The sequence below is a fragment of the Balearica regulorum genome, chromosome 5 (genome assembly GCF_011004875.1).
Source record: "Balearica regulorum gibbericeps isolate bBalReg1 chromosome 5, bBalReg1.pri, whole genome shotgun sequence".
In the NCBI taxonomy this organism is placed as follows: domain Eukaryota; kingdom Metazoa; phylum Chordata; class Aves; order Gruiformes; family Gruidae; genus Balearica; species Balearica regulorum.
The window spans coordinates 41176319-41202596 of NC_046188.1; the positions used below are offsets into that span (position 1 = coordinate 41176319).

General features: G+C 40.1%; 2 protein-coding genes across 8 annotated transcripts in view; one reads left to right on the forward strand and one right to left on the reverse strand.

Annotated features, from left to right (window-relative positions):
• The window catches only part of GANC (glucosidase alpha, neutral C), a 28769-nt gene extending 27979 nt beyond the window's left edge, over positions 1-790 (reverse strand). For 3 of the 6 annotated variants that reach the window (XR_012835710.1, XR_012835709.1, XM_075754413.1), the window contains exon 1: positions 541-788. Coding sequence is in view for 3 of the 6 variants with exons in the window: in XM_075754413.1 (XP_075610528.1) it covers positions 541-569 (29 nt within the window). In the remaining 3 variants the exon portion in view is untranslated. Of the gene's footprint in view, positions 1-540 lie in introns of all 6 variants that reach the window. The other 3 variants (XR_012835711.1, XM_075754411.1, XM_075754412.1) reach the window with 3 other exon arrangements.
• Positions 725-24529, forward strand: TMEM87A (transmembrane protein 87A). Of its 2 annotated transcripts, none has more exons than XM_075754417.1 (20): positions 725-1058; positions 2158-2215; positions 5708-5805; positions 6679-6795; positions 8147-8200; positions 8293-8349; positions 9971-10118; positions 10864-10925; positions 12806-12989; positions 13811-13910; positions 14643-14736; positions 15913-15981; positions 17030-17138; positions 17557-17615; positions 17854-17957; positions 18308-18381; positions 19594-19655; positions 20869-20924; positions 22157-22187; positions 22542-24529. In XM_075754417.1, exons 1-20 carry the CDS (start codon positions 927-929, stop codon positions 22581-22583), a joined length of 1710 nt encoding a protein of 569 aa, XP_075610532.1. In that variant the 5' UTR covers positions 725-926; the 3' UTR covers positions 22584-24529. The 2 variants fall into 2 exon arrangements, with proteins under 2 accessions (XP_075610532.1, XP_075610531.1); XM_075754416.1 differs by lacking the exon at positions 15913-15981 and adding an exon at positions 15277-15348 and having other exon boundaries at positions 862-1058.
• The last annotated feature ends 1749 nt before the right edge of the window (positions 24530-26278 follow it).

Here is a 26278-nt window from a genome sequence, read left to right on the forward strand (position 1 = left end):
AGCTATTAGTACTGGCAGACAAAAAGCTGATGCTTATAAAATACTTATTAATAATATACATGCAACATATAAAATGCAGATGGCAGCCATGAACACTCAGTCACAATTATTGTGAACTAAATATTAATAGACCTGGATTATTATTAAAGACCTCACAGTAACCATGTACTTAGGCAATTTAACGCTTCCCATTTTTGCCTGAAGATACACCTGCACTTTCTGGTTTTTGCACCAGGTCTGGGGGACTCTGTTGCCGTATTTAGCACCCTGCAACCTGACTACCTTCAGCAGTGCAGCCTGCACCCCATCTAACCCGCTCTCTGCGCCCCCCTCTGCGGCCAGGTACGCAGGAAGGTTTTGCCCTGGCAGGGCCGGCGGGGACAGCACCGCCACGGCGCCCGCACGCCTGCCCCGCACCCCCGGCCGACTCTGGGCCCGGGCCCGCACCCCTCCGCTCCCCGCGGAAAGCTGTAGAGCCACCCCGGCAACACCGGGAGCGAGGGGAGGACCGGCCAAGGAGCCGCTACCGGGCAGCTTTACCTGACTTCCCCCGGCACGACCGCCTCCATGGCCGGGCTGCCCCGAGCGGCTGCCGGCGGGGAGAAGGGGTGACGGCCCGCCGGCGGCGGCAGGGCCCGGGGTCTTCCTGGACGGGGGGGCGGCAGCCGAGGTAGCGGGGAAGCTTCTCCCGTAACGGCCTCGCTTCGCCCGCGGCAGGTGCCGGAAGTCCCGGCGCAGCGCGCTGCCACCGGCGGGCTCCGAGCGCAGCCGGGCCGGCAGCTGGCACTCGGGGCGGTGACAGCCCGGGCCCAGCCGGGGAGCGGCTCCGCCCCCCGCGTCTCTCCCGCCGACCCACGACAGCCGCGTCCCCCCGCGGGGAGCGGAAGAGGCGCGGCCAGCGCGGCGGCGGCCTCCGTGCGGCGGGGATGGCGGTGGTGCCGCGTTCCGGCGGGTGGCGGCGGTCTGAGGCCGTACTGTTGCGGCTGCTGGCGGTGCTGCTGCTGGCGGGCGCGGCGGGCGCCGGGCAGCGTTCCAAATGGCGGCTCCCAGTGCTTATGGTGAGTGCGGGGAGGGCGCCGCGCTGGGGGCTCTCGACTCCGCAGCCATTGGGCCAGCTGGCTGCGGCCGGAGCGTACGTGTGCGTGGCGGGGGTAGGAGGCCGCTGCTGCTTTGCTCGTCCTCCTTCAGGGGGGAAGAGGAGAGGACGCTGCGGGGGTCCGCGGGACGGCTACGGCCTGTCCCACCCGCTGTTCTGTGGTTTGGCCGGCGGCGTCTCCGCCCGGGCTGCCCCTGTGTGGGGCCTTACCGCACCTGGGCCTGATACGAGTGCGCGGGGCCGCGGCGCGCCTCCTGCCCCGCTGCCGGGGCCGCTGCCAGGCTTAAACCTCCTTGGGTGGGTCGGAGGCGGCTATAGGGGAGGGAAGGCTTCTGCGGGAAATAGCCTCGATGGGCGGCGGAGGGAGAGTGGCCCTGTGAGGTCTGTGGGGAGGGAGGCGGCCTCCCCGGCTGGGGCCCGGCGTCGGTGGGGCCTGTGCGGAGACAGGGCGCACCGCGCCCCCCGTGCTGCTGGGCTGGCGGCCCCCACTGCGGGGCCGTGCTGTGGCCTGGCGTCGGGAAAGCTGGGCCCCTGAGGCGGTGATGTGGGCCTCTGGGAAGGTGAAGGGATTTCCAGCAGCTCTCTTGTACCGTGTGTGTTTGAAGTTCTGTGCAGAAAAGCTATTTTGCTTCACGTTAAACCTGCCTTTACCAGGCTGTGGAAGAGAGTGATGTATGTTTTCTGTGAGGCTCTTCAGCTTCAGGAACAAAATTAAAGGATCATGAGCGAGTACTCCTGTTGATTCTTAGAACATTTTTTTGTTGTTGTTGTTGGATAGTCCAGACTGTCTCATCAGCAAGAAAATGCTAATCATTTCAACAAATGGTGATGAAATTGATTCAGTTTTGCAGAAGAAAAAGCCTCAAGCCTCTCAAGCCATCTTTAAGAGTAGGTTGAAGAGGTAGTGAAGCATGACTGGAAAATCCAGTAAGGCTGGCTCCTGATTTGGCATTGACTTTCATTGCTGTATTGACTTAAACTCTTGAGTAGAAGATGGTGTTTACCTAAGCTTGGTGACATTAAGCCCACTAATATCTTTTCCTTTTTTTGTGTCTTTGCAGGGGAAGAAGTTTAATTTTGGGAAGATTCTCTTCAGCAACACCACCATTTTCCTGAGATGTAAGTGGTTACAAGGCATTAATTGGCTTTCTCTGCTGTTTGACACCCCACCCACTCTTAACATTTGGGACTCAAAACACTGCGAAGCTAAATTCCTTCAGCTAGGTGATCTGGTGGCAACTGGAACAGGAGCTATTTGTATTGCGGGGGGACTGATGCCAGTGTGCAGGAGGCAGTGCTTCTTGAGGCCCTGTTCCTTTTTAGCTGCGTGCTTCTGGGAGTGGTAAGGGAACGCTGTTGTGCACTATGGCAGAGCTCTCTTGAGAGCTGTTTTCTCCTAATCACAGTGTATGAATGTGCTACAGAGCAAACATGTTTGCAGCCTTCCTTTTGGTTCTTTCAGTTTGTTGCTCTTTGCTAATCTGGCCAGGGCTATGGGTTATGTAGGGTATTGCCCAATACCCTCTTATCTGTGAACGTGAGGACCGCATTCAGATGGGAACTAGATGATGTAGGTGATTTGTGGAAGTGGCTAGCTGATTTAGAAAGGCTTGAAATCCTTCCTGAGCACTTTTAAGCACTTTAAGGAATGGTTTGCACCAGTCCTTACCATGGGAGTGGGATAGCTGTTTGATCTCTAGCTGCTAATTGGGTAGTTATACAGTTACAGTGCCTGGGAATGCCTTTCTGAGGTTGTGTCAAACGAGGAAATAAAAGTCACTTTAGAGACAACGGTATCTGTGCCTTTGTCACTTCAAGACTTAGTTGCTGCAGTGATTGTGCTTTTTTTTAACTGAGAAAATTAAAGTATGAGGATTAGCTGATGCTTCTTAATGAAATTGCATGTTGCTGTACTGTATTATGTTTAGTACTTACTGTTTTTTTTCAGGTTTAATTCTTTTTGGGACAGTGTTTCAAAGGTAGTTAAAGGGCCTCCATTAATCTCACATGAATCTGAAACAGGAGGCTAGTCTTAAAGTGGTTATTAGTGAAGGTCCACAGTGTTAGAGTTAAGGTTTTCCCACTTGTCAAATGTAGTTCAAATGCTGAGTTTCATGGCTTGCAGCAAGACAATTGCCAAGTGTGCAGCTGCAGGATCAAAACATAGAAATCTGATGCCTGGGGAAAAGGAGGAGGGGTTTGAAACAGCAGTTTGGAGCTTTGGTAGGTGTTAGGCTTTCTTACCTAAAGTTTAATAGAAATAGAGTACTTGTACTAAAGTGGCATCTAAGCTGTGAGTACCTGCAGTGGAGTGTGTGGTAAATCTAATCGTGAGGTGTACAGCTGAAATAACCAAGAGCAAGGAGGAACTAAGGCACGGAGAAAGTAAAATTTGTTTGTTACAAGACAGGTTTGTGCCAGATCTGGCAGTAAGAATTCTGCCTCTTGGCTCCTGATGCGGATTTCAACTACACTGTGCTGTCAGCCTTTGAACAGCCATTAAGCCTTAAAATTCTTTAGTGAAGACACCTGTTTTACATACCAGTGTGATTAAAAAATTTACATGGATTTAGGTAATGAATCACTGAAAGAGGAAGGAACAAAGGCTAGGAACTTAATTTCAGTCTCTCAGCCTAGATGATAACTCGAACTGCTTCTAATACTGGGAAGCTTCAACTTTGTTTCTTTCTGCCAGTGTCTGTGTGGAAATTGGTCTCTCTTCATTTGTTTTCTGTCTGTTGCTTCTTCCGTCTGCTCTCTGGTGTTTGTGTGGACAGTATGACCCTTGCCAAACATGATTGCTCATGAGTTGTTCACATTTTTGATGAGCACCTGCATCTCCTTCTCCTTTTTTCCCCCTTCTTGATTTTTGATTTATTTTTGTGTATTGGTGTCTGATGCTTTCTGCTTCTGACTGGGAAGACTGCCACTGGTGTTTAGTATTGTCAATAATGAAATTATTTTTATCTACTACTTTTCATAAGTGCTATTCTAGAAAGCATCTGGTTTCCTTTCTAGGATGACGGTAGAAATCCTGCTCTCTGTAAATGAGTACAAAGACTGCAATTGAATTGAATATTGCTAGTTTTGTTGGACGGCTAGGGTTTCCATGCTAGATTTCCATGTTGCTGAATTCACTAAATGCCATGGATGCCTTTTCTGCCTTTTAAAGTACTTCCTTTTCAAGGTTTCTATGATTTTGATGTTTGCAGATATTGGCAGATTGTTCTAGTCATGGTATGTTTTACCTTTAATTACTTATTTTTAATAGATAAAAAGGTATTTAAAAGATATTTTTGAATCCCTCCTATTTTTTGATAGCACTTTTTTGAGAAGTTCCTCATTTGATCCCTGTTATCAGAAGAGCCTTTGTCCTATAAGCATTTGCCATCTACGCATGTCACTGCAGTGCTTGTGTTGCCTCTGTGTGTTGTGCCCCCTGCAACATCTAGGGCTAGGTGGAGAATAGATGCCTTGTTTTCATGCTTACCAGAAGGTGTCATAAGGAAACTCATTTTTCAGTGATTGCATTCCAGTCTTTTTTTTTTTAATTTATGTTATTAGAGACTCAGTTGAGTTTTCTGCTCTACATATACTTCCTTTAGTAGTCATGTGGTTTAAAGTGGGATTAGTCAGTTAAGACTCCATGGCAGGGTCTTTTTTCTAATTGCATTTTTTACCTGCCGTAGTCAATATGGACACATTTATTAAAAGCTCTGTACATGCAACAAATTTGTGGGTGTCTAGTCTGAGATGAATGTTGCCTGTGAAGGTGCAAGGATTTCTTAGCCCCTAGAAACATGCTGTCAACTCTAAAGTTTTGCCATCTGTTGACTGGCAAAACCCAAACATAATCATCAAAATGGCTCTTCCAGGAGTCTGAAAATCACTGCTCATTTTGTTTACGGCTGAAGTGTGCCTTCTCTAATGTCAAATTCTCTTTAGCAGGCTTAGTCTCAGAATGAGATTTGAAACACAAAAAGCACATGATCTTTCCGAGTGGGAGGGAGAGTCTTGTGTTTCAGTCTTCATGCATGTTGTTCTCTAATAAATCAAAGTGGAAAGTTGTCTTAGTGCTGTTTTAGGTGGCATTGCAGCTTTGACAGCGTGAGCTAATGTGTAGTTGGCTTGTTTGTCTTTTGGGAGTGGCTGTTGACTTGCAAAATCTTACCTTTTTATTTCTTTTCTTGGTTATGATATTGCTATATTTATATTATCTGTGCAAATTGCCCTTTTGTTCCTAGCTCTCTCTACCTGCTATGTGTCCCATGTATCTTTGAAATGGAAATCCTTTTGTGTATTGTAATCACTGGGAGTCACTGCTATTCTCTTGTTTGGTATTTGCAGTTGCTGAAATATCCATGATTGTCTTGAGAACAAAAAGTTTCCAGATGATCTTCAGCTCTTTAATAGAATTATGTAATATGGTAATGGCATTCTGTTTTCCACATGCTTCTTTCTTTCACTGAACAGTAATGGATTACTTGAGGAAAATTTTTTTCTATTGTTTTGCTTTCAGTTTTGTGTTTAATTGTGGTAGTTTCGCACAGAATAGGAGGAAAAGGATGATGGGCAGAGGGTCTCTTATACATGTTCTTATCTTTTTTTTAGTTGAAGGAGATGAAAAATCTTGTGATCCCTCCCAAAGTTACAATGTTACTTGGTACTTAAGATATTCTGACTGCTACAATGAAGTCTTCAACTTTGGGGTAAGAATTGTATAGAAAAACACGGGTTATGGTTTTTAGGCGTAAGCAGATCTGGGGGTGAGGGGATTGGAAATGTCTCACTTGCATCCTTATTGGGCCTAAAAGACACACTCCTTCATTGGAAGATTAACAAATTTCTGGATCATTGGCAACAGAGTGGAAAGGAACTGATCTGTAGCTTGCTGGAATTACTGACTCTTATGGGTTTTGGGTAAGGTAGAAGTGTTTGTCAGAGTTCTAAACCCAGAAGCTTAAATAAGTGCATCAACTCTAAACTGAATTGTGTGAGTTATGGTAGAGTAAAATGTTATTTACAACAATGCTTAATCACAGAAAAAATTAGAATATTTTCATGTTTAGCCTAAATTCTTTTCTTTATGGATGCACATTGTAAGTACTAGTGATTTATGCAAAATGTATAGTGTTTTTATCAGATGTGGTAGAACACAATTGTGGCTTATACTGTGTAACACCTTTTTCACATATACTTAAAATATTAATTATGACAGTTGTAACTACTAACCTAACACAGTACTGAGGTCTTCAATCTTTAATAATGTACAGTTTGTTTGTGTAGACTGATGTTTATGCTGACTGCTGTACATCCATTGTAGGAACACTGGGATTTCATTTTTTTGTTTTGCTTTTAATTAGGTACTAATTCATACTCCAAGTCTGTATAGGAGTGTTTTTGTGGCGCTTTTTTGAGGAAGAATAGTCTTGTGTGGTCTTGATGGCCTTTATCCTATTAAATTCTGTTCAACAGTGTGTGCAAAGGGAAGTTATGGTGCTCTCCAGGTCTTGCAGCTACCTGCTGAGATAACCCATTTGATATATTGGATGCTAACCTCAGTTCTGTTCTGTGTTTGGCAGGATGAACAGGCAGAGTACTACTTTGGGACTACGTTTGAAGAGCATCCGGGTTGGTCAGGATACTATGCCACAGCTTCGCTTCTCTTTCCAAATTGCTCTGAGCTCTTCAGGCCTCAGGTATGGGTAGGAACTTCACAGTTTGCTCTGTTCTCTCATACAATATACAGAGAAGGTGGTAGTTCCTGTTAGATGTGTTAGCATCCTAAGTATCACCGTAGGTTGGGAGGTACTTGTTTTTATCTGCTTGTGACAACCAAACTGCAACGATGATTTCTTAATTTTGCTTTACTTCTGGCTTGCTATTCAACATCTGGCCCACCATGGGATGGGGGGGACCCACTGCAAAGTTCAGGGCTTCTTTTTATTTGTGGTTCTGTCTTTGGAACTTGTTTCACTTACAGAAGGCTACTGCTAGTTGAGTAGAAGTGTGAATCTGGCAGCAGAGTGAAGCTCCCACTAAATTTGTGTCAATAAAGGACCGTCATTTTTTGCTCAGATAATGTTCATTTATAAGGGAAATGAATGTGTTGAGAAATGTGTTACTTAAGCACTGACAGCAGATTAAAAATGAAAAATAAGTAGTGCTAGAATGTGTTTGAAACAAATCAAATGGAAGAGAGAAGACAATGCAAAACAGCATAGGGGAGTAATGTGCAAACCTAGGCTCTGCACCAGCTGTATGTCACCAGGCAAAACTGTGCAATCATACTAATGACAATACCAATGTAACATGCTGTATTTCTTTAATAGTGTACTTAAGAATTCAAGGCAAATTGTGCAATGTTGTATCTGTATTCAGCCATTTCCAATTTAGACAAAGGATTGTGGATAGAGAATACTGGAAAATGTCTCATTACTATTGAACTTGGTGTTGTGGTTTTTTTGTTTATTTTTTTACGAAAAAAGACACATTTAAAGGTGACTTGAAAAGGGTTTTAAATAATCTGTATGCATGTCTAATTCCTTTGATATGCAAAGATGACCTGAAAGGTTTTTTAAAGTAATCTGTATGCTGCCTGCTTTTTATGTTTAATAATGAGAAATGTCAGTTCTGCTTTTACTTGGTTTTATAGAAGAGATCTTGTGGGTTTAGCTGTGTAAGGTAAACTTGGGCATCTTAACTGAATGTTTAGGTTGGTGAAACTGGGGTTTTACAAGTCTTTAAGTGACTTTTCCTCCAATTCCTTTGAAAAGTCTACTGAAATTTTAACAAAAGATATTCTTCTCAGATATTAGTTTCTGAACTTTCACAGAAATTTCTCCTTTTTCGCTGTTCAGCTTTTTTCTTGTGTAGCAGTTTTGCTAGATTTCAAGTCACCATAGTTCGGGAGAGTTGGCAAAATCTTGATCTTTAATAGGCACCCACTCATCTAGGGACCTTTTTTGCATAGACTTAAGACAGCTGTTCAGGTAATGTCATTTTACTATAAACTGCTTATAAAAGCTGTACCTTTCTCATATCTTGCAGATTTTCTATAAAGAATTTGTTCATCCAGAGCCTCTCTCGCCTGAGAAGCAAGAGGTAATTTTTTTTCTCCTTCTAATGAGCAAGTGTAGGCATGGAAGAGAGAGTTTTGGGATACTGATTTACCCATTTTTCTGTTTGTCTTTAAGGGCTTAAAAGATAAGAAGGACAGTGGAGGAAATCACACAATGGTGGCAGATAAAACTGTATGTATATTGAATTTAAACATGTCTTGAAATCCAGCAGTCTTAATTTCTTTATATTTCTTTTTATAAGAAAGGACTGGTAGCATTTACAGGAATGGTGCAGTTCTCTGGGGTTTTTTGACACCTGGATTGTTTTTTTTTTTTAGCTTGGAACTAGGTAGCACTGTGTGGAAAACCAGAAAACAGTAACAGAGTAACTGCTTCTATATGTGAAATATAGAACTCATACCATTCAAACTGATGGTACAAATTAAAAAAAATAATTCTCTTTTCATAGTAATTTAAAGCAATCATTGATGTGATCTGTTTTGAAATGGTGACTAATACTTAGATTACATTTGGTTTCATCTTTAACGAGTCTGTCTTTTAAAGCATTGTACCTAACAAGTTGAGTGATTACTTTTGATTTTCAAATCTGTTAATATTTTTATCATGTATTATGTTCAAGCCTCAACCAGGAACAATTGTCAGAATAACTTCAAATTGAATGTCCTGGATGCCAACAAAGAAAATGTATTTAACTCCCTGTGTACTTGCACGGCCATTTACCTTAAAGCTAAAATATAAATAGCTGTGTGTGCAATTGTGAAATGAGGAATCAATGCAGCAAGAGATGGAGATATTTTAAAGGCCACATTGGTGTATTAAAAATGCATTCATTTTCTTTTAAGTTTACTGTGTTTTTAACCAAGTCTTTTAACTTCAGTCAATATCAGCATAAACTCTTTTTCTGATACATAAAGTTCTGTTGGTTTCAGGCCTTGTCAGGAGGTTTCTTAAAAGAAATGCATACTCTTAATAGTGCATTTCTCTTGGAGAGGCTGTTATAAAAAGTCTTTGTGGTAGTTGTGCAGTGGTCATGTGAGTGCCATACATGTAGATAGTCTTAATTTTAACCTTAAAACTCTTGGTAAATATTGCAGTTTCTGAGATGGGTAGAACGTCTTCAGTTGTGGAATTAACAGTTTTATATGCTGGAACTCAAAGAAATCTCTGATTTGTTTTATGGTGCAAATATTTATCTGGGCAAGCTTCCTCTGTTAGTTCATTGGCAAGGCTTGAGTCTTACAGGTATGAAAGCTGTTGCAGGGGCAGTAGTAGTTTCCACAGGAAATTACTACTATGGAAAATTTTTACTTCTCAGCTACGTCTTCTATCTTACACTGTAAAATTCATCCTTCACCGGTGAGCTGAGTTGTTTGGCAACAGCATAGCTACATACAATTGATTTCAGGAGGAAAGAAGTCTCTCTGTTACAGTTCTAATGTTTCTAGACTGAAAACAAGGAATTAGGATGCTTTGTTGAATTCTTTGTAGCTTTTGAAGTACCTTTGAGATGACTATTGCAGTAAGCCAGTATTAAATTTGCAAATAAGCCCTGATCACCTCCCAAGTCTTTGAGGATTCTTCTGGATTCAAACAACTAAATTTTAAGTATTATGTCTAATAAGTAGATTTAAAATTTATGTATCAAATATTTATTAACAAGTTTTAGGCCTGGGAAGAGATGAATTTTATTTTTACATGGAAGATCTCATCACCCATGTATGGTGAGTCTACTTCTGTCTTTTTAGTGTCATCTCGACTATGCACTGTCTACACGTAGACGTTTTATTTTCAGGCAATGAATGCTGTTATCAAAACTTGGCGAGATGGGCCATATATATTTATTGTGCAAATTGGAATTACAACTGTGAAGGATTCTACTACCAAAGTTAAAAGAATGGAGAAAACAACACCTTCCTCGTATCAAAATAAGCCCTTTACAAGTAAGATAACTGTTTATACAGTAAGCTAAAAATATAGTGGCCTTTTTTATCTATACCAGTATAAGTGTATTCTAAGGTACTTTAAATATATGGTGTATGGTTCACTTTCATAAGACACTATCTTTCACTTCACATAGATGTAAGTATTGCCTACTACAACTCTTTCTTATCATAAGAAAATAGGTAATTGTTAGTGTCTTGAAGATCCTAAGGTTGTTGATCTGTCCATTTAATGATGGAAGTAAGGAAGAATCCCAAGCAGTTCAATTTTGAGGCTTGGTGTTGTGTTTCAAAAATATCCAGACCAACACAGTGATTTATATTATAAGCTCAAATCATGTAGAATGCAAAGATCATAACTGTCACCTTGAAATTAAATTATAGTATATCTAACAGTGCATTGATAATGTATCCGAACTTTAGAGAAGTTTGAAAATCCCCTTAAAAAGTTAACTTCTGTGTGTTTCTGAAATTCCCTGTTACACATGAATCTCCAGCACACACTACTTTTACTTTAAGTACTGCCATGAGTTACTTGGTAATGGAGTGTGTAATTTTAATTGCATGCTTTTAGCTGAGTGTGTTATGAGTCTTAACTTTCTTTGATTGAAGTGCAAGTTAGATTTAAAAGCTATGTGAAGATTCGGAATTTCGTTACACTTGAGTAAAAATCAGTTAAGTACTTTATCCTGGCTTCCTCCTTTTGGTTCTTACTCAATTTCATTACTGGATTGTCTTTTTACAGTGACAGTAGAACTGAAGGGGCCATATGAGTATCTCTCACTTGCAGACTATCCTCTGATGATTGTGAGTAAAAAAAGCTTTTCTTTGACCTATGAAGTTATCAGTTGATTTGAATCTCAATTAAATACTCTCCTTCCATACTTTAGGAAACACAAAGCCAGTGTTTCAGGAAAAAAAAATTACTGCAGGGTAGTTTTTGTTTTGGTATGTGGGGTTTTTTGTGTGGGGTTTTTTTGGTACTAAAAACAGGGTAGGGGAAAACCCCACAGATTTCAGACATTTGCATGTGCCACTGATGTCCTTCTCTGGATTGTTTGACTTGATGCCTGTCAATTTGTAGTTCCACAAATTATCAGTATCATTAGCTCTAAATTGAGCAGTTTTACTGATGCTGTTTTTCTCCTTAGCTCATATTTTAGAAAATTTGCTGTTCTATGCTTTTGTTCACAGTTACCCTTTCATTTGTCACTGCTTTCTTTGTTCTTTTACAGCTTAATCTTCCTTCCTCCACCAGCTGTCTTACACCCCATGAGGAAGTCCTTAATACTGCCTAACAGTGAAAGCATAACTGAACTACAAAGAGCTAATCCTCTTCTTATTCAAAGGAGTTGTTGACTTGGTTGCTAGTTGCCTTTGTCCAGGAGGCTAAGAAAATAAAAGAACTTAAATATTTATGTAATGTAGACAGACTTCAGCTGGGGATCAATAACAAGTAAGGTCTCTAGCTTGACTGTATTGGCAGGAGTGGCCTGTAAATAGGAGAACTTGACAGAAGTAAAAAGCCTCCAGCAGTTTGGTTGACATGTAATTCACTAGTGTGAATATCCCCATGTGGCTGGTCTAGAAGAAGATCTCTGTCTAAATCTTTCTGTAATGGAGCATCTGAATGTGAACTAGCATACCTAGGTCCTTACCATTTGAACTGCATAGATTAGGTGTGAAAATCTGTAAGGATCAGTAAGCTGTTCTCCTGAGGAAGGTGTTTTCAGTTCGTGAACACTTCAGTGGATTGTGCAGCTAACTTCAATGCTTGCTTGGTTTAAAAAAAAAAAAAATCTACCTCCTGCAAGAGAAGACTGCTTGATTATTACTGCCCTATACTTTGGCTAAGTACTTCCTGCTATTCATTTAATGTCTTTCTCCTCCTTATTCCTCTTCTTTATCTCACTGTCCTTTTTGAAAACTTAACTTGCTCTGGTATGGTGCTGTCATTTAGAAAACTCAGCACCGAGTAGTGTTGTCAAGCTTATCGTTTGCCGTAGGAGATGTGTACTCTGCAAGTCCTTCTGAAGCAAGTAACACTGGACTGAAAAAAAAATACTAAAATTGCAAAATGCTAATACGTAAATGAATATCTGGGTTTCTACTTCAATTCCGGATTTTTGGCTGACCCAAAGCTTGGTCAAAAACTGAGTTTGCTGGAAATTAACTTTTGAGAGAAGTTGTCAAATCATTTGAACAGAGGGATTACAACCATCAGTTGCTTCTCTCTGTTCTGTGGAATGTTGTGTAAAGGTGACTTGTAAGCTTATTTGCAGTCCTGTAAATGTGCGATGAAGTTAATAATAGAATATGTGAGAAGGGGCAGAGTTTCTAGTACTTGCTGATTTGCCTCAGCTGTTATCTGAGTTTTTGAAACCTAGTAGTACTTGATATCTTCCTTAGAAAAATTGCCTGTGAATAAATTGGCAGACTGCTCTTCAAGAGAGAAATTGCTCAATTACTCTGATTCCCTTGGCAGTCAAATTAGACTGTCACTGTAAAAGAATCCAGAGAAGACAAATGAGGCAGTGCTTGTTTCTAGTCACTTTTGTATATAAAAACTTCAAAAGTTGCTATACTCTGAGGAGAATATAGAGCTGTCTTACAGCTGTGGAATGGAAACAGGGAAATTATTTTTCTGGGTCTAAGGTTCCTATTTCTTGCTTCTTTTTGTGTAATAGTTTTTCATGGTGATGTGTATTGTGTACGTGTTCTTCGGGGTTCTATGGCTTGCATGGTCAGCCTGTTACTGGCGGGATCTCCTGAGGATCCAGTTCTGGATTGGTGCTGTTATCTTCCTCGGAATGCTCGAGAAAGCAGTTTTCTATGCAGAGTTCCAGAATATCCGCTACACAGGGGAATCTGGTAGGTAGCAACTGCAGCTTGCAGCTTAATTGATGGGGCATAGCACTAATGGCTTATGCTAAATCGGGGTGACAGATGCATATTAATTACTTGAGGATTGTTTCAAAACAACCAGAGTTTCTGCATTTTTTTTAAATATATTGTAAATATGATGATCTGTACTTTTCTAAAGTTAAAATGCTGTTGCTTTCTCTGACCATTGAGTGTAGTGTCTTAGGGGTGTAAAATGCTAGATTCTGGAGGGTATTCACTGTAGTTCTGGCATGAAGTTTAAAATAGGACTTCCTAAGCGTAGCTTGTAATTCATGTCTGACAATTGGTATTGGCCTTGGAAAGACACTTTGAAACTTCTTGTTCAACATGACACCATTGCATATGATCTTTGGTATTCAGCCCATAGCCTGATAATCCATCTTAAGCGATTCTCTCCACATAAAACTTTGAGGATGGATGCATACAAATGAAACTCTGCAAGTAAAACTTCATTATGACTTTGTTAATTAACCACATGCATTGTACAGAAGGTTTTGTTGGTTGACTTGTTTGGAAGATCATCCAGGTTCATCTTATGGATAAAGACTTGATCGATTATTTACTCTCCACTTTCTAAGGATGTAAAATTTCTTAGTAGCTTTTTTTATGCTAAGTGATCTATCTTTTCTGAAAGCTTACTCCAGATATAGATGATAATAATACTATGCACATTAATAGCCTACTTTCTGAAAATAATTATCTGCTCTTATACTACATTTGCATGCAGTAGCTAATAAAACAGAAATTACATTTTAATAACCTAGCTTCCTCCTCTTTGCTTTTGGTAGTTCAAGGAGCAGTAATACTGGCAGAACTGCTTTCTGCTGTGAAGCGTTCATTGGCTCGAACTCTGGTCATCATAGTCAGCCTAGGATATGGGATAGTCAAGTGAGTAATTCTGTTACAGGTTTGTTGTGTTCTGCTAAAAGGCTTTTCACTGCTGGTTTTTAATAACTTAGGACAGTATTCATCTCCCTATACTCTCTACTTAAAAGCTAGGAGCTTTAGTTAAAGTGCTGTAAAGGTTTAGACTTCTTCACTAGTCAAGAGACATACAATTTTGTACGGTGATTACTCTTCTTCTCACTTCTTTCCCTGTACCACTGTTGAGATACTCTGCTAAATGGAGTGGGAGCTTTATATGCCTGCCTTCTGGGCAAGGAGTTGCTTCTAGAAATGGGGGAGGTCAAGAATCACTGATAGGGGAGAGGATCTGCTTTAGGAGGCTTCTGCTGCCAAGATGGTGATCATCTGTCTTGTCACCAGCTGTATCCAATGATAAAACAGCATGCTGTGTGGTAGCGGAAGCTTCTAACAAGTGTGGATGTGCTGGGGGGGAGCTGGTGAAGAGGAGGTGGGCTGAGACTTCTTGAAATGTTTGTAAAAAGCTAAACAGGTTAACTAGGAAATAGGACCGTTACCAATCTCTTCCTTAGTCACATCATATCATAAGGCAAAATTAATAGTAAGCTTCAAGTACTATAATAAAATTATTTCTAGATCTAGAAGTAGCTTGTCACAAGGACCTTTTATTCACATGCTTCATGCCTTATGTTAGACTCAAGTTGGCATGGCTTCACTTCCCTCCCCCCCACTTAATCTAAATTTGTTTTCCTACAGGCCTCGCCTTGGAGTTACCCTTCACAAAGTAGTTATGGCTGGAGCCCTTTATCTGTTATTTTCTGGCATGGAAGGTGTTCTCCGAGTCACAGGGGTCAGTAATAACTGCTTGAATTTTCACATATGCCACAGATGCTACTGGCTTTATTTTACTTATGCTAAGGGAAAATCCCAGGGCTATGCTGAAAGAAGGGAACAGAGACAACGAAATGGTTAAACTCTGACACTGTGGATATGTATTATTGACAATTATTTTAAGTTTGTCTTCTCTATGAGGATGTAATTCTGACTATTTTGAAATAATTATAATAGTTTTCTGATAGTCAGGTTTTACACACTATATTGTGCCTGAACCCTTGTGTCTAATATGTCAGATTAGGTAGGGCTAGTTGCAGACAGAAACGTACAGCTTAGGTCACCTGGCCATGAGTCTAAAAAAAAAAAACCCAAATCAAAAAACCCAACCAAAAAAATAAACCACTATTCCAGTCTTGGAGGCTGTACCTGCGGAAGTGCATGTGAGCGGTACTGCTTGCTTCATTAAGTGCATCTCAGGATGTAGATTTCTGTTGTTCTGGTTTTGGTATTTTGGGATATAAGTGTTTAACTTGTCATATATTTGGTACTTTTTCAGTTTTTCTATGACACTGTGGCTCTGATAGCAAACTTGGCCCTGTCCATGATTGATGCCTGTATTATTTTGTGGATATCCTTTCAGAAACTGCAGAGTGTTACAAGCTTATTCACAGCTTATTATTTGTGTCTTTTACTTGAAAGGAATAAAAGGTGATTGCCTTGTTTCACTTGGGACTTCAGTAGTTTTTGATGTACACACAAAGGCAATTTTTGCCACTTTTGGTCAAACTTATGGTTGCCAGTGGAGCATTCAGTTCTTCCATGGATACTGTAAAAGATTTAATTACTACATTTCTAACAATCTGATTGCTAGTTTTCTGTAATGGAAGTGGCCAGAGCACATCGTCGCAGCAATCACCTCAGCAGAGGCTTCTTTTAACAGTGCATGATTGACTTACTCTGGAAAACTACTTGCTGGTGGAGAACTGAGAACTGACAATGTGGTATTGTCAGTTCCCCTCTGTGCATTGGGCTGAACTCTTGGTTCAGACCCTCTGCTTCTGAGTAGTAAAACCCAGAAGCATTGTGGTAGAATATTTGTGGTTTCCCATAAAGTAGCTTGACCTTCCTTACTTCTTCTTCTGTACCTTATTTCCTTTCAGTTTGTTCTTATTGGCTCTCTCTTTGTCTCCAGGCCCAGAATGATCTTGCCTCCTTGGCTTTTATTCCCCTGGCTTTCCTAGACACTGCCCTGTGCTGGTGGATATCCTTCACTATTTTACTTGGTGGGGTGTATTTTCTTTCTTTTTTTTTTTTTTTTTTGTTTTTTGTTGGAGTCTTTTTGGCTGAACTTTTTTTTTTTTTAAATCAGCTTCAAGTATGTATTCTTTCTACTTCCAGTAAAGTTAATAGAACCTCTGTAATTGAGTGTTCAGGTAAGCTTCTGGTACTGCCAGTGCAAGAAGAACTAAGTAACCAGTAGATAGCTGTGTTAGAGCAGTTCCTGAACGTAGACTAGTTAAGTCTGCTATTACCAGTCTCTGACTGAAGTATGAAACTAATTTATTCTAGTGTAGCACTATAACAATACATAGTAGTAGCCTTTGGGGAACAGAATTAGCTAATGTTTTGGGGAGAAGGTTTTTTAGCAACATCAAACCTAATTTTTTTTTCTGTAGAATTTGAACTCATCTTGAAGTAGTTAGATGACAAAATGGGGCAGTGTTAACTTTTTGGTGTCTTAACGTGTTGCATCCAAACAACCATAATCTTGTGTGAGTTTAGCAACTGCTGTCAAATGCTGAACTCAAAGACATGTATAGCAAAATCCATGTAAACTGTTTTTAGCAAAAGTCAACAACAAAACTCTATTTAAAATGTGAGTTACTTGCTGTCTAACCATGACAACCCCAATTCTCTCCTAAGCTTTTGTTTTGTCACTATGGAAATAAAATTGTAGGCAAAAGGGTGAAGACAGGTGTATGTACTGTCTAATTGGATTTTAACTCGCTTCTAGTTCAGGCTTGATTTTCCATTTATCAGAAATATATTTGACACTTTTCTGGAGGAATGGGCAGTAGTCCAAAATAGATGCTGGGATACCATCTTTCAGTGACAAGAGTTTTAGGTTTGGATGACTAAACATGAAGGGGATGGATCCTGCTCTTTGGCACCTTTGCCATAGGATGAACTTCTCTTCTACTGAGTCTGGTCTACCTTTTTAGAGGGCGAAGTGTGGGGGTGGGAGAGCTGTTGATCATAAGATCTGCGACCAGCTTGTCCGTTCAGAGGCTTTCCTTGACTTTTCATACATATTCATCAGCTTAACTCAAACAATGAAACTGCTGAAACTTCGAAGGAATGTTGTGAAACTTTCTTTGTATCGGCACTTCACCAACACGCTCATCTTGGCAGTAGCAGGTAAGCAGAAAATTACGTTAAACAAGAGCACTTGCCATTTCCATATATGGCTTGATTTGATCACTAAAGATTACTTCAAGGTAGGCTTGATTTGTCAACTGATAACGAAACCGTGGTTTGGAGACAAGATGGAAGTGATCTAAGAATAGGGATGAGGAGTTTGGCTAAATACTTCATACTTGATTTATGCCTTGTGTCTCTGAAGAACCAAGAACAAAATATACTGTTCTGTGCCTAAACTACCATACAAGGTCAGTGCAATAAATCAATTTCCTGTTTTCCAAAACTACTAAATAGTGAATTCTTGGAATCTAACTTATGTCTTTGACCTTTGTATGGGAAACACAGTTCTGTTAGTAATGTATTTGGATTTGAATATTTTGTAGTAATAAGCAGCTTGTTTGTTTTAATCTTGCAGCATCTATTGTATTTATCATCTGGACCACCATGAAGTTCAGGCTGGTGGACTGTCAGTCGGTAAGTTTATATTGAATGCTTTCTGCAATTGCTGTCTCTCAATAAGTTTAGATTTGGTAGTATAAGAGGTTAGATTGGGCATTCTGGAACTGAGTTTTCTGTGGGTTATGTCTAAAGTAATATACCACATGCTAAAATTCTCACTGTTGTGGGAAATGAGCCTCTTCACCCTTGGAAAGAGCTGAGGACATGGAGTCGTCATCTTCACAAATTTTTGTGCTGATGTTTTCCTTGACAGGACTGGCAGGAGCTATGGGTGGATGATGCCATCTGGCGTTTATTATTTTCAATGATCCTTTTTGTCATCATGATTCTGTGGAGACCATCTGCTAATAACCAAAGGTTCAGCTTTTCTTACCTCTTTCTAAAAATACTGGGTTTTGGGAATGGTTGTTTAACCTAAGAAGTACTGGTGGGTGCTTTTTAGTTGCTGTATGCTGATCCATAAGGATACTAAGCAGTGTGTGTAAGGGCTTGAGGAAAAGTGTTGGAAGTCACATAGATAACGTTCAATCTGTTACTAGTGGTGAACTTAGTTAAAAAGAAGTGACTTAAACTTCAGATTCTGTAGTTTAGCATAGTTATTAAAAACAACTACACAGAATAATCAGGTCATGTGAATGGAGGGGTAATAAATCTCTCGGGTGGCAAGAGATTATTCTAAGATAGCTTTCATTCTTTCCCTCCTAAAGGTTTGCTTTCTCACCACTGTCTGAAGAGGAGGATGATGATGAGCAGAAAGAGCCAATGTTAAAGGAAAGCTTTGGTAAGAGAAAAACTTTTTCCCCCCACCTAATTTCAGTGTTGAAGAGACACTTCTGTGGAGGGAGGCCTCTTGTTTTCTGGCAAAAAGTTAATTACTGCTCTAAATACAGAGTCAATACCTCCCTGTTGCCATTGATTTATGCAGTGATAGAAGAAACATTGGCTTTGTGTACTATTTACATTGCCTGCTTAATTCTAGGATTTTCAGATGACACTGAACACACTGCTACTGTTGTGGTTGCTTTACTGTGTCCAGTGGACTTTGTTTTATTAAATATATCAAGTGACAGGTTTGGATCCAGCCATGATGATGGATATCTAGCATCTCTTGGATATTATTGCTAGGCAGTGGCTTAGTTTGCAGTTCTCTTTTTAAAATCCAGTTCAAGGATTTTCATTTATTGTCTGTTCTATGAATTCTGCAGTCTTCTTCATTTTCCATATTAGGACCTAATACAGGAAGGTCCAGTGTAAACATATGGATGAGTATCTCCCTGCTATGTCTGTTGTCCTTGTAACACTATTGTTTATAAGTTGTGTAAAAGGTAGGGTCTGCTGTCTGTCTGCAAATCAATTCTGCTGGGATATATCAGTGCTGCTTCACTTGTTTAGGAGCTGAGGAGGAGTGTGTAATCCCTTAGGTGCATTTGCCAAATCAGCTATATCTAGCTGTCTGCCAGGCTGGGAGATGCATATTGCCTCTCAGCTCTTAAGTCAACCTAGTGGCTGGTCAGCAGTCAGTAGGTAAAATAATTTTTGGGAGTTGCCTATGTCTCAGAATGGTTGAGGGTGGAAGGGACCTCTGGAGGTCATCCTGTCCGAACACCCTGCTCTGACAGGGTGACCTAGAACAGCTTGCCCAGGACAGTGTCTAGATAGATGGCTTTTGAGTACAAGGATGGATGTTCCACAGCCTTTCTGAGCAACTATGTCTTTGAGTTCTATGCTGTTTATGTCTGGCTTAAAGAAAAGGGACTAGAAATTGTTATTTCCTGGGTAAAATTGCAAAATTCAGGAAAAACTAGGTACTCCACCTATCAAGAAAAATACAAGCCTTTCAAAGGGAAAGCATTGTCTTAATGAATAACTTATCTGTCTTACTCTGTCTCTTTGGATTTGATGCAATATTCTGAATGAACACTCAACACTTTCGCTGCCAGTCTATGAACAATTATAGTTCAGTTACCCCAATCTTTTTTCCTTTTGTCTTCAGAGGGAATGAAAATGAGAAGTACAAAGCAAGAACCAAATGGGAATGTAAAGGCAAACAAAGCTGTGAGTATGCCCTGTCTATCTTGAAGGATACAGATCTGTCTCTCTTGTTTGGCTGCCCCCCAGTAGTAGCTCACAAATATGCAAAGTGTTCAGCCTATACATGTGAGTGTCCTGGCTTACTTCAGAGTGGGAGTGAGTCAAAGTATCATATGTTTACAGTACTTCTGAAAAAAAGTAAATACAGGTTTTTCATCTAATTTTCTGTAAGTGCAATAGAAGCTTTAGAACTCAGTCTGTTTAGGAGTATTTGCACAATCCAGTATAGATAGAACTGTGTAATACTGTATTCTGATAATGAGTAATACATTATTTTAACAAGTTTGTGAAGCTGAGAGGGGGGCTGAGCCATATTTTAAATAAACTAATTGCCCTTCTAATTTTGAGATTTGTGATTCATTACTCGAATGGGGTGATGTGTATATTATTATGTAGCTACCTAAATAGTCTGGGTGGAACATTTTTAATATACCTGCACTTTTTCCATGTGGCTTATAAGCAGAGGTGGCTTCACATTCGGCTAGGAGGTAGAAAATACATCTCAGAATCTTTTCATGCAATTCATGCATAAATTTAAAAGTGGAAAAAACGTGTAGGAATTAATGGTATTAGCAGTAATGTTTTTGTCATTAACATTGCTTTTCTCAAAGGTTGATTGCAATTGTGCACTACTTATCTGAGGATAATGGGAAAATCAAACTTTTCTATTTTGGGGACGGGGGGGATCAGAACGGGTCAGTTATCCAACTTCAAACCAAGTGTGCTTGTGTTGTGAATTAGAGCACGTTCATCAGATAGAAATGAGAAATCCTGACAATACAGTTTAACGTAGCTTTGCAAAATCTAGCTTGTGCTTTTTATAATAATTTTTCATCTGTGATGTTTTCTAAGATAATATTCTTTTGAGGGAGACTAAACTAGATTATGTAAATAACAAAAGTGTCCTGAGGGCCTGCTTTTCCTAGTCACCATTAGACTATTACAGAGTTGACAGTAAGTTATAAGTGGGTTTTTGTTTCTTTTTTTTTTTTTTTTTTTTGGAATGCGTTTTCTGTAATCCAGAAATCAAGTTGAAGGTGGTTTTATGGGGTTTTTTTAAACTGACATTATAAATACATTGGTTTTTGTCAAGTGGGTTGAGAAGAAAAAAGGCTTGCATGTGACAGCATTTTGGGAAAACTGACTTTTGTTTTCTATTTAATTTCTGTACTTGTAGCAGGAGGATGACCTGAAGTGGGTAGAGGAGAACGTTCCTTCATCGGTGACAGATGTGTGAGTATTTTTATAGTCACAATAAAAAGAAGTTCCTTGGGCACAGAAACACAGATATGTTAGAATGCTGTATAACTTATATGCTGCACTTACGTGAGCAGATACTGAGTTCAGCCTGGAAGTAGCTTCTGACTTCTTAGCATCCTTCCGCTTGGTGTTACACAGTCTGGCCAATTTACAGTTCATGCCATTTGAACAAGTGCTGACTTAAAGGTCACCATCTCAGACTGTAAAACCACAGACTGATTTGTTTGCACTTCACTGAAGTTAAAACTAACTAAACAAATTTGGAAAACAAAGAACAAACAAATGCTCTCTTTCTGTTTAGTACTCTGAAAAGTCCTTTGAGTGTCTTGCCAAATGTAAACCACTGAATAATGTCACCTAGTTCTCAACTTTATTTGGAATGTCTGATGAGTCATTTTTATGCTTCTGGCAATGTAGTCAGCTATGTAGGCAGTCCATATCTATTCTAGTTTTAATAACTTTTTACATCCTAAAACTATCAGTGGCTGTGTCTAAATTTTTCATAGCAAAGCAGATGTTCACAGATTAATTATGTTCACAAATCTGAACAGGTAATTTTGGTAGAGGCTCTGGATTTAAGTAAAAAACTCTGCTTGAAGTTAAATCAGGTGGAGCTTCAAGAGGATGAAAAAGTGCATTTTCTCAATTGAATTTGTTTTTCCCAGTTCTAGTACTGACTTTTTGAAGAATAGTATGATTCCTTAAGAAGGAGTGCAGGGTTTTCTGTTCTTGAAAGTATGTTGATTAGGGTTGTGAAGAGATGAGATCCCAATCCCAATAGATAGATGGAAGGTCTATTGTAGTTGAAGAGCTATTGTACCAGTGTAACTTGTTTGGTTTCTGGGATGTGTTTTTACAATATGGTCCCATATTGTAAATGCCTTCAGTGTAGTTCAGCAGTGTTCCCATATGAATGCAGCTTATTTCATGGCAACTTGGAAATTGTTTGGTTGATAATGAGAAGCTTAGAAAAAAAGAATATGTGAAGGTCGTTGAGGATACTCCTTGGGTGGCTCCTCTTTTGTGTCTTTCTCTAATTTCCACCTGTTCAATTGAAAAGTCTATCTTCATTATTGCTCTCCTCTGCCTTAAAAAGCTTAAGGTGAAGCATAAGGTTGAAAATGGTTGTTAATAATATGCGCTCAGTAGGTGCTGTAATTCTCTTAACTATTTCTTTTTTTTTTTTTTTCCTTTCCTCCTTGCAGTGCTCTTCCAGCTCTTCTGGATTCAGATGAGGTCAGTAAACAAATCTTCAGTTCAAATTAGTGTTCTGATGTGCCAAAGGAGTCATGAATCAGCTGTTAAGGACTTCGTTATTAGAACTGGACTCCCTGATCTTGCAGGGCAGCGGTAAAATACTACAAGGGGAGGGGAGGATAGTGGGCACAGTAATGACACAACCTCTTAGAATATGAACGTGTATTCTAAATGTGTATTCTAAAACAAGTGGTATATCTGCTAAGTTGGACTCCATGCTTAAAATGTGTGCGAGTGTGCATTTGTTGTGAATGTGCAAAGCCATACTACCTAATTTCTGAATAATGTAAACCTATTGGGGGAAATGACAACATTGGGTATTTTATTTTCCAGGAAAGAATGATTACACACTTTGAAAGGTCCAAAATGGAATGAAGGAGAAGGTTTTGCTATGGAAGTGGAGACACCTCTTTTAAAGTTGCTTGGTGGAGCAAGTGCATCCTGCTGATTTGTTTCTTGATCTCAGCTGTGGAAGTTTGATGCTTTATTGTCATGAGGATGCCTTGCTGCAGAAGTTCACAAAGGACATTATAAACCTTTTGGAAATTTGAATTTACAAAGTTGCTGCAAGTTTGGATTTTTAAGCAATTGAAATGTGTACTATTCCAGCACCTTCTGTAACTTTTCAAATATTTAATCTGTGAAACTAAAATTCCTAATGTCTGCTTGAGGAGTTTATATTTCAATGTTACAATTGACACTTAGAGGTGAACTGCCTGTACCTTTTTTGGGGGGGAGGGTGGGGATAGATAGAAATAAGCACTGAAGAAACAACAGACCCATTTTTCTGGTAGATAATGGTTTACTGCTCTTGTACGTCATGTGTCCAACATGAATGAGAGGTTTTTAGAGAAGCTCCTGTTAATGAAGAAAATTAAGATGCCAGAAAGGAAATATTTGGAAAAGTTACAGTGATATGAGTTTTTAACAAAATCAAGTGCAATTTTATTCATAACACTGTGTAAGAAAGATTTTCTATTTTAAATGCCATTGACCTATACGTAACAGCTGCATACAGCCAACACTTGCTGTTGTGGCACATCTCATTGCCGGCAATGTGGTGGATGCCTGGAAAAATGATTTGCCCCTACCTTCTGTGTGTTGCATGATTTAATTTAAAAACAAACATACATCACCAAACCCACTCCTGCAGTGCTCCTCCACAAGCGCTTAACTACTCACGTTAAGCAGATATTAACTAGACATTTCAGCAGAACTCTTCTTCTTGCACATGTAACATCTCCCACTGAGAAGGTGGCGCTCTTCTACAAGAAGATGGCATTGCTTTCTAGAGGGTGCAAGCACTGCTTACCTTACTTGAAAGAGGCTTTGATGGGAGTACACAGTGCTGGGGTAGTTATCTTCCCAGTGTCTGTTTAGAATTGCCTCCCATGTAAGTGATTTGATGATGGGCTTTCCTGTCCCAGTTGGTCCCTGTGGCCAAGTGGTACTCTGAGATCACTGTGTTTCAGTCCAAGTTGCAGATTTCTATTCTATATAATTGCTTTTTGTTTCTCCTTTTCAAATGAAAAAGAGCTTTTGGACAGTGTTGTGTTTTTATTCTATGCTTGGCTGTAGAGGCTACACTTGCAATAACTCACACATGGAAACCCACTGTGGACTGTATGACAAAAGCTCTAATTTGGGTTCATAACCTTTACCATTGATAATTACCAGGCAGGCAGCAGTACAGCTGGACTTGCAGGGAGCTGATGGCGGCTGCTGCTGGAATGGCATAGGGAGTCAGCTTTTCTGGCTCTTCCCTCAGAGCTATGTCAGCAGAAGTGAACATGTGCCTGTACTTCATTCATTCCACTGTAAGGTCTGGTAGCTTAGCTCTAGTTCATCTTTACCAGCACTTTGTGCTGAAACATGGCACTTTACAGTAGAGTAGCTGAGGCACAAGTGCATAGTACCTTCTGCTAGCTGTGCCGTGGGGAGCAGCAAACCCTCAGCGGATGGGCAGAGAAAAAATGCTGTGGCTGTAACACCTCAGTCTGCCTCTGCAGGAGTTGCTGGAGCTCTTCTGTCACGTCCATTAGGCCACAGGTAGAATCTTTAATTAGAAAATAACTTTGACTTCTAATTTGCTATGCTTAATTGATATAGATGAAACAAATGTCACCTCCATGTCCTTTTGGGGAGAGGAAATTTTGTGAAATAAAGCTACATGAAACTTGCTATTTAATTTTTTTTAAGTCCTATTGTTTTGGGTTGTTCGGGGTTTTTTGGAGACAAATAGGGGGGAAAAATGTTCTCTACTGGAAGCACAAAAGAAGTTTGTATGTACTATTTAATAAAAGCTAGGCAAAGAGTAGAAAGGCTTACATTGTGTCCTTCCACTGTCTTACTACCTGTTCTGTCATATGAGCAAGCGTTAACCTCTTCACAAAGCTCCCTCACTTTTCTTTAACTCTTTATTACATGGTATTTATTATGCAGTTATTCCTGATTAGCTCTTTTTTTCTTGTTAAGCTTGACAATAGAGTGGAAGTCTGTCACTTGAAAAGCTAATATAGATAGGGCAAATCATAAATTTCTGAACAAAAGTAAAGGATTTAAACAGTTTCCCTAGTTGTAGTCATAGTTTAATAATTTAAAGACTAAGTGTAGTAGCAGTGTGGTGCTTTTGGCATATATTACAGTGGGTTTCAGCAGTCTTCTCCTACCCTTCTATCCCTGCAGGGTAACTTCAACTACTGATTGAAGTTTTTGAATTCCACAGGGAGCTTGTTGCTCCTTAGTTAGCTGTTCTTGTTTTTCCACTCGTTTGGCGGAGTTTCTGTATGCTTGGAAGGTAGCATCTGCTGCCTAGCATGCAGCAGGCGCGTGCTTCAACTTCCTTGTTCTCAGTCTTACAGAGAACTTGTATTAGAGCCTAGTTGCACAGTATCATGCGGGTGATGGCACACACCACAATTGTGATTGCGGAAGAGGTGGCTCAAAGCAGCAGATGTGATGTGGGTGAGGAGCGAAGGGTATGTGTGCAAGGGAGGGAGAGCAACATGGCCTTTTCTCTGACAGCATGTTCAGCCACCTGTGGTGGTTCTACCAAGGAGATCTTTGCCTCTCCCGTGTGGGCTCCATGACTTGTCAGGAAAGCTTCATCAGCAAGCTAGCTTACTAGAATGCATGAAACCAGAAATCCTGCAAGATTGTTACCTTTAATTATGTAGACATGGAAGGCTTAATTCAAATTTATACCCATTCTTTGAAAACAGGTATTGTAATTTTAAAACAAAGTGTAGAGACTACTCTGAAGACTTGGTGAACAGGAGGGAGAAAACGAAGGTCTGAGATCTGCATCAGTTTTTAGTGAGTAGAATGGTGTGTAGAAGCTGAATTTTCTTTAGGAAATTTGGCTGCTGACTTTGAACATCTTCAACAAGCTGTTTCTAATTGAGAGAATGCTGTACTTGCAGAAAAAAAGAAGTCTGCCAAAAATTCAAATAGAGGGAGTTTTTTAGAGTTCTTCTGCCTGATGAGTTCTGTGTGTGTAGATTTATTTCTGAGAAGTAGCTGCGATATTACTGATGAATTGTTGTAGCATGTGTGTGCCATGCAGAAAACTGAGAACAAAGTAATAGTGAAGATGATGATGATGTTGATCAGCTTTTCATTAGGGTGACAAGATGTTCCTGCTAGGAGCTTGGAAGGACGGACTGAGTAGTAAGAGATCATCACATGGCATGGTAAACAAATACAACAGGCTTGATAGGCACCCAGTGAGTCAGGATCATAAGACCTGAGGTAGGGAAGGGTACGTTTGTCTTATTCTGCAGATGTAGGGGTGTGTGAGTTTGTGGGCTTTTTTTATCCTTCTGTTCACTTTATATGGCATTTTATGTTGTATGCTAAAGGAAAAGTATGCTGTTTTTAAAACCTAAAGAGGCCAATGCCTCACACGTGATTTGCACTCTGGTAAAAATGGATTACAGCCATTTGCATGTGAAGTCATTATTACCCAGTGTTAATGAAATTCACATTTCCTTTCACTGAATTGCGCTATATCCCTCTCCTTTTTGTACGAATCCTAGGTCAAGGAGGCCAGATACATGCCTCGGCTCTAA